This window comes from Monopterus albus, unplaced genomic scaffold, assembly GCF_001952655.1.
Source record: "Monopterus albus unplaced genomic scaffold, M_albus_1.0 scaffold118.1, whole genome shotgun sequence".
Classification (NCBI taxonomy): domain Eukaryota; kingdom Metazoa; phylum Chordata; class Actinopteri; order Synbranchiformes; family Synbranchidae; genus Monopterus; species Monopterus albus.
The window spans coordinates 246,033-258,393 of record NW_018127998.1 but is presented as its reverse complement, the minus strand read 5'-3'; the positions used below and the strand labels follow the sequence as shown (position 1 = coordinate 258,393).

The 12,361-nt window shown below is 40.3% G+C and overlaps 2 protein-coding genes across 2 annotated transcripts; both read left to right on the top strand.

Moving 5' to 3' along the window:
• The first annotated feature begins 3,205 nt into the window (after positions 1-3,205).
• Positions 3,206-6,724, top strand: LOC109966772 (monocarboxylate transporter 2-like). The gene is made up of 5 exons (XM_020611902.1): positions 3,206-3,666; positions 3,782-4,012; positions 4,212-4,355; positions 5,240-6,103; positions 6,197-6,724. The coding sequence occupies exons 2-5, from the start codon at positions 3,796-3,798 to the stop codon at positions 6,418-6,420; spliced, it is 1,449 nt and encodes a 482-aa protein (XP_020467558.1). The 5' UTR covers positions 3,206-3,666; positions 3,782-3,795; the 3' UTR covers positions 6,421-6,724.
• A 1,654-nt stretch (positions 6,725-8,378) lies between these two features.
• Positions 8,379-12,084, top strand: slc16a7 (solute carrier family 16 member 7). The gene is made up of 5 exons (XM_020611850.1): positions 8,379-8,595; positions 8,793-8,936; positions 10,904-11,228; positions 11,292-11,767; positions 11,861-12,084. The coding sequence occupies exons 1-5, from the start codon at positions 8,379-8,381 to the stop codon at positions 12,082-12,084; spliced, it is 1,386 nt and encodes a 461-aa protein (XP_020467506.1).
• The last annotated feature ends 277 nt before the right edge of the window (positions 12,085-12,361 follow it).

Below are 12,361 nucleotides of genomic sequence, written 5' to 3'. Positions count from 1 at the left end.
TCTCTCTCTCTCTCTCTCTCTCTCTCTCTCTCTCTCTCTCTCTCTCTCTCTCTCTCTCTCTCTCTCTCACACACTCTCACACACACACACAACATGAGATGAGCAGGGGACAAGACAGGACAGAAACTTGGTAATATGGTACTCATTATAGTGTTATAGAAATTAAATGGCGCCACCTTCATTGTTGTGGTTTTCAGTGGTTGAACTACACATGCCAGCACTTTTTGTGCAAATATTTTCAGTTATACTTTTGCACCTTTAATTTATTCTGTGAAGTAATAAGTTCAGGAACAATCTTCCTCCAAATATGTTATATGGAATTGGTTACTAGTGCAATATAGATTTACAGTATTAGCACTAGTTTTGTAAGTTTTGTTTGTTTCATCAAATGTCTTTTGATAAATAAATGCAGAATTTAGATGTATACATGATCTGTCATATTATTACTCTGTGGTTAAAAGGACTCGAAATTCAAAGTTTAGGACTTTGGACTCGACTTGGGACTCGCCAGTCTTGACTTTGGACTCGACTTGGGACTCACCCGTCTTGACTTGGGACTTGACTTGGGACTTGGAGACAACGACTTGAGACTGACTTATGACTTGCCAAACAATGACTTGGTCCCACCTCTGTTTTGTAGTCTCACAGGTGGTTCCTATCTTGGCAGCCAGTGCTGTTTCTGCATAGGAGAGGGTGTGAGCAGTTAACACACATCTATATCTAATAGAGGTTTGGTTTTCCACATACACATCTGCATACAAAAGGTTTGGGAGACAATTAACATTTATGCAGATTATGAAGACAATATGCAGTATACATATACAGTATTGTTCAAAAGAATAGCAGTACAATGTGACTAACCAGAATAATCCAGGTTTTTAGTATATTTTTTATTGCTACATGGCAAACAAGTTACCAGTAGGTGCAGTAGATTCTCAGAAAGCAAACAAGACCCAGCATTCATGATATGCACGCTCTTAAGGCTGTGCAATTGGGCAATTAGTTGAAAGGGGTGTGTTAAAAAAATAGCAGTGTGGCATTCAATCAGTGAGGTCATCAATTTTGTGAAATAACAGGTGTGAATCAGGTGGCCCCTATTTAAGGATGAAGCCAGCACTTGTTGAACATGCATTTGAAAGCCTGAGGAAAATGGGTCGTTCAAGACATTGTTCAGAAGAACAGCGTACTTTGATTAAAAAGTTGATTGGAGAGGGGAAAACCTATAAAGAGGTGCAAAAAATTATAGGCTGTTCAGCTAAAATGATCTCCAATGCCTTAAAATGGAGAGCAAAACCAGAGAGACGTGGAAGAAAACGGAAGACAACCATCAAAATGGATCGAAGAATAACCAGAATGGCAAAGGCCCAGCCAATGATCAGCTCCAGGATGATCAAAGACAGTCTGGAGTTACCTGTAAGTACTGTGACAGTTAGAAGACGTCTGTGTGAAGCTAATCTATTTTCAAGAATCCCCCGCAAAGTCCCTCTGTTAAAAAAAAGGCACGTGCAGAAGAGGTTACAATTTGCCAAAGAACAAATCAACTGGCCTAAAGAGAAATGGAGGAACATTTTGTGGACTGATGAGAGTAAAATTGTTCTTTTTGGGTCCAAGGGCTACAGACAGTTTGTGAGACGACCCCCAAACTCTGAATTCAAGCCACAGTACACAGTGAAGACAGTGAAGCATGGTGGTGCAAGCATCATGATATGGGCATGTTTCTCCTACTATGGTGTTGGGCCTATTTATCGCATACCAGGGATCATGGATCAGTTTGCATATGTCAAAATACTTGAAGAGGTCATGTTGCCTTATGCTGAAGAGGACATGCCCTTGAAATGGTTGTTTCAACAAGACAATGACCCCAAACACACTAGTAAACGAGCAAAGTCTTGGTTCCAAACCAACAAAATTAATGTTATGGAGTGGCCAGCCCAATCCCCGGACCTTAATCCAATCGAGAACTTGTGGGGTGATATCAAAAATGCTGTTTCTGAAGCAAAACCAAGAAATGTAAATGAATTGTGGAATGTTGTTAAAGAATCATGGAGTGTAATAACAGCTGAAAGGTGCCACAAGTTGGTTGACTCCATGCCACACAGATGTGAAGCAGTTATAAAAAACTGTGGTCATACAACTAAATATTAGTTTAGTGATTCACAGGATTGCTAAATCCTAGAAACAAAAACGTTTGTACAAAATAGTTTTGTGTTTGTACAGTCAACGGCAGACACTGCTATTTTTTTGAACACACCCCTTTCAACTAATTGCCCAATTGCACAGCCTTAAGAGCGTGCATATCATGAATGCTGGGTCTTGTTTGCTTTCTGAGAATCTACTGCACCTACTGGTAACTTGTTTGCCATGTAGCAATAAAAAATATACTAAAAACCTGGATTATTCTGGTTAGTCACATTGTACTGCTGTTATTTTGAACAATACTGTATACATTGTGCTGTTTCATATACTGTTGTGTATTCTTCTACGTACTATTGTGGGTTTATTCACTGTTTGAGAAGGGAAAGTATGTGCCTGATGAGTTTGATTTACCAGGAAGGGAGAGGGGACCTAGTGCAGCTTAGCATGACTTTTGCAGGATCCTGTCCAGAGTCCAAGAACATCTAGTTACAAAAACTATATTTGAGTAGAAACTTGAGACACACATATTCGAATAGCACATGATACACACATCTTTTAATAGCACATGATTTATGATATTTTGCCTCACACACACACACATTACGACTGGGTAAGGATGAACAGAAGCCAGACACACACAACACACATCTTTTGCAAGACAGACACACACACAGGGGTGGAAAAGTAGATAGGGTAGGTAGCAGAATCATAGAGACACAAACAGGCCCTTGTATGGTAATGAGTGGCCAATCAATGATGACAGGGTGTGGGCATTAATGGTATAAAAGAATTGTAACTGCACAGTTTTGTTCAGTTGTACCCAGTTGTGTTGAAGAATCAACTGCAGATTTTTTTGCATATAATAAAAGGATTTGAAATATAAAACCCTTCTTTCTCAGAAAAGTTTTTTCCATAACCAGAACCATCAGACTGAGTTACAAAGCTCAGAGTTGCAGATGATAAGAATCCAAGCATTAATTTCCTGTCCCAACATTCCTGAAAAAATGGGTGTGATCAGTCAGAATGAGCAGTTAAACTTTATTTACATTTCTATGGATGTTTAATATGAGGCATACGAGCCCATTCTTAATAACCCAGACATGTTCAGCAGATTACAGAACCTTGTTTTGAAGTGCCTTGGCTTTTTTCTTGCAAACAACATGTCTATTACTATGACTGTCTTGATTTTTTTGTGTGATATAGGAGACATTCTGCACTAAATGATGGCTTCACAATATACATGTTCAGTCAGGCAGTCAATGGTTCCCTTCGGCATACAACACTTTTCAAACACTGAGACATGATAAATTAATGGTTAAATAGTACTTGATGACATTTTGTGGCAAACAGTTTTGTTTTCACAGTCTACAGAGGTGCACTCCTTCACACGTCAGGTCCACTTTAAGTGATTCCTGGAAAAGCTTTCATCAGGGTCTCCCTCTTTTGGAAACAGCCCCAGTCTGGCACAGCAACTGAGTTCATAGCCTGTGCAACACGGTTCCAACAATCATGCAGAAGTGCGCACTTGTGGTAGGTAGACTCTATGTACTGTATTAGGGCTTGCATTGTGTGATCATTTTTTTTATGTTGCTTTGAAAATGTGCAGTTTTACTCTATTCTTCTGTGACCTTTTCCCATTCCCCAGCTGGTGAACTGAAGATGCCTCCTGCAGCAGCAACTAATCTAGGCTATACCCCACCGGATGGAGGTTGGGGCTGGGCTGTGGTCTTTGGGGCGTTCATCTCCATAGGATATGCTTCTGCGTTTCCCAAGTCCCTTGCCGTCTACTTTAAGGAAATTCAGGAATATTTTTCAGTTTCCTACAGTGAGATCGCCTGGGTGCCTTCAGTTATGCTGGCCTGTATGTATGGAGGAGGTCAGTGACATATATGTGCAAAAAATTAACAAACATATTTTTTTAAAATTGCACATTTTCACATAGCATATCCCATGAACAATTTTGACAGAGTGAAGTAATTCAATCATCATTTTTTTGTCCTTTATTTAAACAAAACAGATGTAGCTTTAGTGCTGAAAAGCCCCCAGAAAGTGAGGTATCCTTCTCTTCTGTGCAGGACCTGTGAGCAGTATACTTGTCAACCGCTACGGCAGCAGACCTGTGGTTCTGCTTGGTGGACTCATGGTTGGCGCTGCCATGGTGCTCGCTTCTTATGGCACTAGTATCATACAACTGTATGTTTATGTTGGATTAATAGGAGGTAAATTCCACTTTTTCATTAATGAATGTGTGGTTCCTTGTTAATGCCCCAGTAAAATATCTCTGAAATGTGCACTTTCAAAAGTAGGAGAGTTACTAGATGCAGGAGAGCATTTGTCCCTATGTGAGGTTAAGGTTGACCACTTTGTCCAATGTGTAAATGTTTGTTTAAAGCAAAATAAAATATCCATGCCTTCTTAAAAATGAATTATTAAAGCAGTGAATCTGGATTATACATCATGCTTTTGAAAATCCAAACATGCATACACGTGCACGTACGCCAGACCAAATAATCATGTTACTACTGAGCAAACTAGCCTCTCTTTAAACTAGACTTTAAACTTTAACCCAGATGCGCCACCTACTGGGACACAGAACAGAACTGTATAAATGATTTGACCATGAAAAATTAATTAGGGCTGCAATATTTTCATTATAATTAATCAATAGCTTATTTAGTTTTTAAAATGTCAAACTATAGTGAAAAGGGTCCTGTAATCGATGAAGGTATCTTTAAATTGTTTATTTTGTCTGAACCAAAAGGTCTTCAGTTTATAGTTAACACAAATGATTTTAAACCAAATTTGTAGCTTTATCAGTGTTGCTATGCATCTCATTTTAAACCTGTACAAAACATATTATTGCAAACAAAGTTGACTTGTATAAAATAATGCTATTACTGTATCTTATTCACTCAAACTGGACATGATTCAAAAAAGAATACTGCTTGCGCATGGTGAAGTTTTATTATGTAGTTTGTAATTAAAACTCACATCTGAAATCCTCCCCAAACAATGCATGATGACACTACATACTGTATTTTACTAAATTAGCTGATGATGAAGTTGCTTAGTCAAGTAATTAACTATTTTATTATTTCAACAGGTTTCGGCCTCGCCTTCAACCTGCAGCCAGCACTGACGATCATAGGCACCTACTTTCAGGTCAGAAGGCCACTGGCAAATGGGCTCGCAATGACAGGAAGCCCAGTTATTTTGTTAATTCTGGCTCCCCTCAATCAGTTTCTGTTTGATTCTTTTGGCTGGAGGGGTAGCTTCCTCATCCTGGGATCCATTGGTTTGAACTGCTGTGTAGCTGGTGCTCTGATGAGACCAGTCGGTAAAAGTATCCAACCCAAACCAAAGACCGAACCACCAGAGTGTGACGCGGCAGTCGCTGAGAAAGCTGAAGCTGTGGACACCACTGAACAGTCAGCCAGCCTCCAAACTGAAAAAGGCAAAAGCCAAAGCAGAAGTCAGAGTTGTGTGCACAGATTCATAGATCTCTCACTATTCACACACCGGGGCTTCCTAATTTATCTCATTGGTAATGTGGTCATGTATTTTGGTATTTTTGCACCTGTGGTTTTTTTAACTCCATATGCGAAGCATCAAGGGATTGATGAATATTCAGCAGCTTTATTGCTCTCTATTTATTCTCTGGCGGACATATTTGTCAGACCAGCAACTGGCTTCATTGGCAACAGCAAGTGGATTAGGCCACGCATCCAATATTTCTTCAGTTTTGCTATTTTATACAGCGGCGTATGTCACCTTTTGTGCCCTCTGGCATCAGGATATGTGGGTCTGGTTGTTTATGCTGTCTTCTCTGGTTTGGCTTTTGGGATGGTTTCTGCTCTGCTCTTTGAAGTTCTGATGGATCTTGTTGGAGCTCATCGCTTCTCCAGTGCGGTTGGGCTTGTCACCATTATGGAGTGTGGACCAGTGCTTCTTGGACCTCCAATTTCAGGTTTGTGAATCCAGACTCATGGAGACATCTATATACACTCTTTAAACATCTGAGGAATTTGTAAAATGGTAAAGTGTGTATTTGCTCTTTCAGGAGCCTTGGTGGATATTTCTGGGGAATACAATTACATGTACTATGCATGTGGATTATTTATGCTGGTGCCCGGTATATTCCTCTTCATCATGCATTACTACAACTACAAGAAACTGGACGAGGAGCAGAGGCAGAGTGTGGCTGTGGAAATGAAAACTTCTGAAGAGACAGTAAAACTTCAAATAGGCCCGGATGATAAAACAGCACATGAAGCAGATAGATGAACCTGCTGATCATGATTTTATTTTTCTTGGAAACAGAAAGATGATACTGCACAGATTTTACTGCAGGATTCCCAGCACAGTATACAGACTGTTGTTAAAAAATTGAATAACCTTTTAAAAATCTACTTTTAATAAGGTTATTATATTCCTTGGATCTTTGCTACTATTAGTATTTGCTATTTTAATGGTTATTTTATGTTATTATTTTTATTACACTATGTGGTGGCTGTAACTCCTAGCCTCAGACAAAGGACTTATCTCTGTACTTGTCCTCCTAGATCTCAGTGCTGCTTTTGACACCATTGGTCACAACATCTTATTACAGAGACTAAAACATGTTATTGGGATTAAAGGAACCGTACTAAGTTGGTTCAAGTCTTATTTAACATATACTGTCGATTCCAGTTTGTTCATGTTAATGATGAATGTTCCACACAGACTAAAGTTAGTTACGGTGTTCCACAAGGATCTGTGCTAGGTCTGTTTCTCTTCACTTCCAATATTATCAGGAAACAGCATACATTTCCATTGCTATGTAGATGATAGTCAGTTATATTTATCTATGAACTCAGCTGTATCAGATCAATTGGTCAAACCTCAAGCATGTCTTAAAGACATAAAGGCCTGGATGACCTCTCATTTCTTACCTGTATACTCAGACAAAACTGAAATTATTGCACTTGGGCTTTAGAAAAATGTTAGCTAACCATATAGTTACACTAGCCCTTTTATTCATAGTGGTCACTACAGTAGACAGCTGTTTAAAAACTGCTTTTTTTCTTGTATGTGCATGGGTTCAGATTGTGCAGTTTCCTATCAGCCACTACAGTGGAAACTAGTGTCATCCCATACTCTGCCACCCACTGGTCAGCCATTGTTAACTGCAACAATCAGTTGATAATACATAATTAAATGTTCCAAAGAATGGGAGAGCATTCATATGGAAGCTCAGTATATGAGTTAAATGATGTTTACCCATTACCTGGACTCAAAGAGGGGGCGTCAGGCCATGCCATCATAAATCTTCAGAGCCCCACAGTAAGCAACACCACTTTCCAGACCTAACCTACCCTTAACACAAAACATTCCTAAACCCTGTTCTCACCCAAGCAAAGAGCAGATATGTGGCTTGACACACAACATCTGTATTGTATTTGCTCATGTTAAGCAGTGGCTGGCCCAACTGGTTTGTAATGGCAGTCTGAGAGCTGGCTCAGTTTAGTTGTCCAACCACTGTTCTACCAAGATTGTCTAACAGACAAAGACTATTAATAATTCCAGTGAGTCTGTAACTACATTATTTGTAGCAATCTGAGGAAGCACATTAATTTGTCATGTATTTAATTCACTACTAGAGCAAGAAAAAAACAACAACCCAAAAACCAACTCCAGTCCGGTTATTTTATCTTTTATCTTCCTCAGTTGATTTCTTGTCTAATATACTTTGTAATGATATTTATATCGTCACAAGATTTTCTGTGAGCCAAGATTTTAGCTTTTTAACCATCTCTACCTCCAGTATATACAACCAGCACACACACACAAGCAGAGACAAACTGCACACACAGAGAGTACGAAGGACAATACAATTAACAAATACAACAAAAAGATAAAGGTTACATTTTTTTACCAGACAAACATGGGTATTTATCTCCGCCTCTAACAGCATTATTGCTTTTTGGTGTGTATGGGCAGTTGGATTTATCATGCAACCACGTGATGAGATCAAAGGTCTTTCATCAAGGTCCACCTCTTTTGGAAAGAGCCCCAGTCTGGCACAGAAACTGAGTTTATAGCCTGCGGCAATCGTGCAGAGGTGTCCTCTTGCGGTAGGTAGACTCTGTGTAGTATATAAGGGCCTGCATTGTGTGATCATTATTTTTATGTTGCTTTGAAAATGTGCAGTTTTACTCTATTCTTCTGTGACCTTTTCCCATTCCCCAGCTGGTGAACTGAAGATGCCTCCTGCAGCAGCAACTAATCTAGGCTATACCCCACCGGATGGAGGTTGGGGCTGGGCTGTGGTCTTTGGGGGGTTCATCTCCATAGGTTTCTCTTATGCGTTTCCCAAGTCTCTCACTGTCTACTTTAAGGAAATTCAGGAATATTTTTCAGTTTCCTACAGTGAGATCGCCTGGGTGTCTTCAGTCATGCTTGCCTCTATGTATGCAGGAGGTCAGTGACATATATGTGCAAAAAATGATAAACATATTTTTTAAAAATTGCACATTTTCACATAGCATATCCCATGAACAATTTTAACAGAGTGAAGTAATTCAATCATCATTTTTTTTTTCTTTATTTAAAAAAACAGATGTAGCTTTAGTGCTGAAAAGCCCCCAGAAAGTGAGGTATCCTTCTCTTCTGTGCAGGACCTGTGAGCAGTATACTTGTCAACCGCTACGGCAGCAGACCTGTGGTTCTGCTCGGTGGACTCATGGTTGGTGCTGCCATGGTGCTCGCTTCTTATGGCACTACTATCATACATCTGTATGTTTGTGTTGGATTAATAGGAGGTAAATTCCATTTTTTTTCTATTTTTCATTAACAAACATGTTGTTCCTTGTCAATGGACCTAGTAAAATATCTCTAAAATATGCTGACTTTTAAAAGTTGTTTTATGTTGATGCAGGAGAGTGTTTGTTTAAACCACAATGAAATACCCATGCTTTAAAAAATGTATTATTAAAGCAGTGAATTTTTAATCTGGATTATACATCATGTTTTTGCAAATGTTGCACTAAAATCAGATGGATTTAGAAAATCCAAACATGCCTACATGTGTATGTACGCCACACCACACAGTCATGTTACTAACACTGAGCAAACAACCCTCTCTTGAAACTAGACTTTAAACTTTATCTTTGACCCAGATATGCCACCTACTGTGGCCTCTGCTCTCAGCTCGAGCCACTTTGCATTACTCACCGTGGATCGTTAGTCTGTTCCCCCAGTGGATGATGAGCTGCTTTCTTCTCCATTCAGTATCCATAGATGTATTACTGCTGACCCTGCTGCACCATCTGTGGCATCCAGCTGGTTGCACAGTGCCTTGAGCAGCAGACCACAGTGGCCTCCATTATTTCTCTGGCTCTTCCTCAGTACTGTGAGGAGTCCTCCAACCACCGTCCTTGTCATTTGTCATACCTGGATTCATCCTGACACCATTGCTCTCCTTTTCCAAGGGGCCTACACTCCTATTTGCCTTCTGTTATCTTGGCCAGGTCCCCCATGAAAAAGAGGTTTTTAATCTCAATGGTCTTTTTTTCACCTGGTAAAATATAGGTTAAATAAAATAAATAAATAAATAATTCACTGGCTGCCTCATCCAGGCACAACCATTAACATCGACCAAGCAGGGGGTCGAGACGCTCCATGGCTCTCTTGCTCCTCTGCTTCCATCCGTTAATACCATCCACTTCACAACAGGGCTGACTCCAGCCATCGCAAATTATCTCCTGTTGATTCACCCTGACCTGACACTTTTCACGGCCACATGGGCTGCTGAGGTGATCCTGCTTTCTCCAGAAACAATTGTCATTCCTCCTGCGTTTGTGCACCCGTATGCTTGTTCACCACCAGGCTTCCAAAGTCTCTTTAGAGAGATTATAAGGAGCATTATATTGCATTCCACAGGTCCAATAACAAAGCTCCTCCATTTCAACCTCTTTACTCTGCCTAAACCTCATATGAGGAAATCACACATTTTATTTCTCACTAAAGTGAGATTGCAGACCCTTTCCCACCTCTGTTTCCAGAGATCCAGGACATTAGCTCCAGATGCCAAGGAATCCCTGACACGTAGTCCTCCATTTTCATCTACCGTGCTGCTGATCTAGTAAATCCAGACCCATCACATCTCGTCCGTCTAACACAGGACGCTATTCTCAATGTTGTTGCTACAGAACACATTCCTCCTACTGTTCAGTGAGGAACTTCCTCTGTACTTTTGGCCATCGCCTCACTATCAAGTCTCCAACACACCTCAGCTTCTGCTTTTCATTACCCTGCCAAATTCCCCTCCATCTTTTCTGTTCATACTCCTCCCACTTCTCCCAACTTTTCTACTGGGGGTCTGCCAGTGCTCGAGAACAACATAGACTCCTAAAGCCTTCCCCAAAGCCAAATGTACATAAGCACTTCGATCATATCTGCACTTAGTGAAGGCAGGTCCCTGCTACTGAATTGTCTATTTTATCTGACCAACAGTCCTGAACCAAACAATGCGCGATAACACTGAATATTAGTTGATTTTGCTAAATCTGCTGCTGATAAAGATGTTAAGTCTAGTGTCTGTGTGTTCTTCATGGAGATGATATTGTTTTACTTAACTATTTAAGTGATAAAATAGCACAATTTTTATTTATATGTCCTTAAATTTTGATTTAATAGGACATTAGCCTCAAAGTTATAATGCTGTCATACGATCCAATCCAAATTTGTTATATTTGGTGTGTAATTAACTATTTTATTATTTCAACAGGTTTCGGCCTCGCCTTCAACCTGCAGCCAGCGCTGACAATCATAGGCACCTACTTTCAGGTCAGAAGGCCACTGGCAAATGGGCTCGCAATGACAGGAAGCCCAGTTATTCTGTTCATTCTGGCTCCTCTCAACCAGTTTCTGTTTGATTCTTTTGGCTGGAGGGGTAGCTTCCTCATCCTGGGATCCATTGGTTTGAACTGCTGTGTAGCTGGTGCTCTGATGAGACCAGTCGGTAAAAGTATCCAACCCAAACCAAAGACCGAACCACCAGAGTGTGACGCGGCAGTCGCTGAGAAAGCTGAAGCTGTGGACACCACTGAACAGTCAGCCAGCCTCCAAACTGAAAAAGGCAAAAGCCAAAGCAGAAGTCAGAGTTGTGTGCACAGATTCATAGATCTCTCACTATTCACACACCGGGGCTTCCTAATTTATCTCATTGGTAATGTGGTCATGTTTTTTGGCTTTTTTGCACCTTTGGTTTTTCTAGCTCCATATGCGAAGCATCAAGGGTTTGATGACTATTCATCAGCTTTATTACTCTCTATTTTGGCCCTAGCAGACATGTTTGTCAGACCAGCAACTGGCTTCATTGGCAACAGCAAGTGGATTAGGCCACGCATCCAATATTTCTTCAGTTTTGCTGTTTCATACAGCGGCGTATGTCACCTTTTGTGCCCTCTGGCATCAGGATATGTGGGTCTGGTTGTTTACGCCGTCTTCTCTGGTTTGGGTTTTGGGATGGTTTCTGCTCTGCTCTTTGAAGTTCTGATGGATCTTGTTGGAGCTCATCGCTTCTCCACGGCTGTTGGGCTTGTCACCATTATTGAGTGTGGACCAGTGCTTCTTGGACCTCCAATTTCAGGTTTGTAAATCCAGACTCATGGAGACATCTATATACACTCTTTAAACATCTGAGGAATTTGTAAAATGGTAAAGTGTGTATTTGCTCTTTCAGGAGCCTTGGTGGATATTTCTGGGGAATACAAATACATGTACTATGCATGTGGATTATTTATGCTGGTGCCCGGTATATTCCTCTTCATCATGCATTACTACAACTACAAGAAACTGGACGAGGAGCAGAGGCAGAGTGTGGCTGTGGAAATGAAAACTTCTGAAGAGACAGTAAAACTTCAAATAGGCCTGGATGATAAAACAGCACATGAAGCAGATAGATGAACCTGCTGATCATGATTTTATTTTTCTGGGAAACATAAAGATGATACTGCACAGATTTTACTGCAGGACATCCAATACAGTATACTGGAAATAAAAAAAAGAAGTTTTTTTTTTGTACTTTGAGTGAGGTTAGTATATTCCTTGGATCTTTGCTGCCATCAACATTTGATATTTCAATGGTTATTTTATGTATGTTATTATTTTTACACTATGTGGTGGCTGTAACTCTAATGGCCTTTGCTCATAAATCATCCAGAACTGCCCCTGTTCCTTCTAG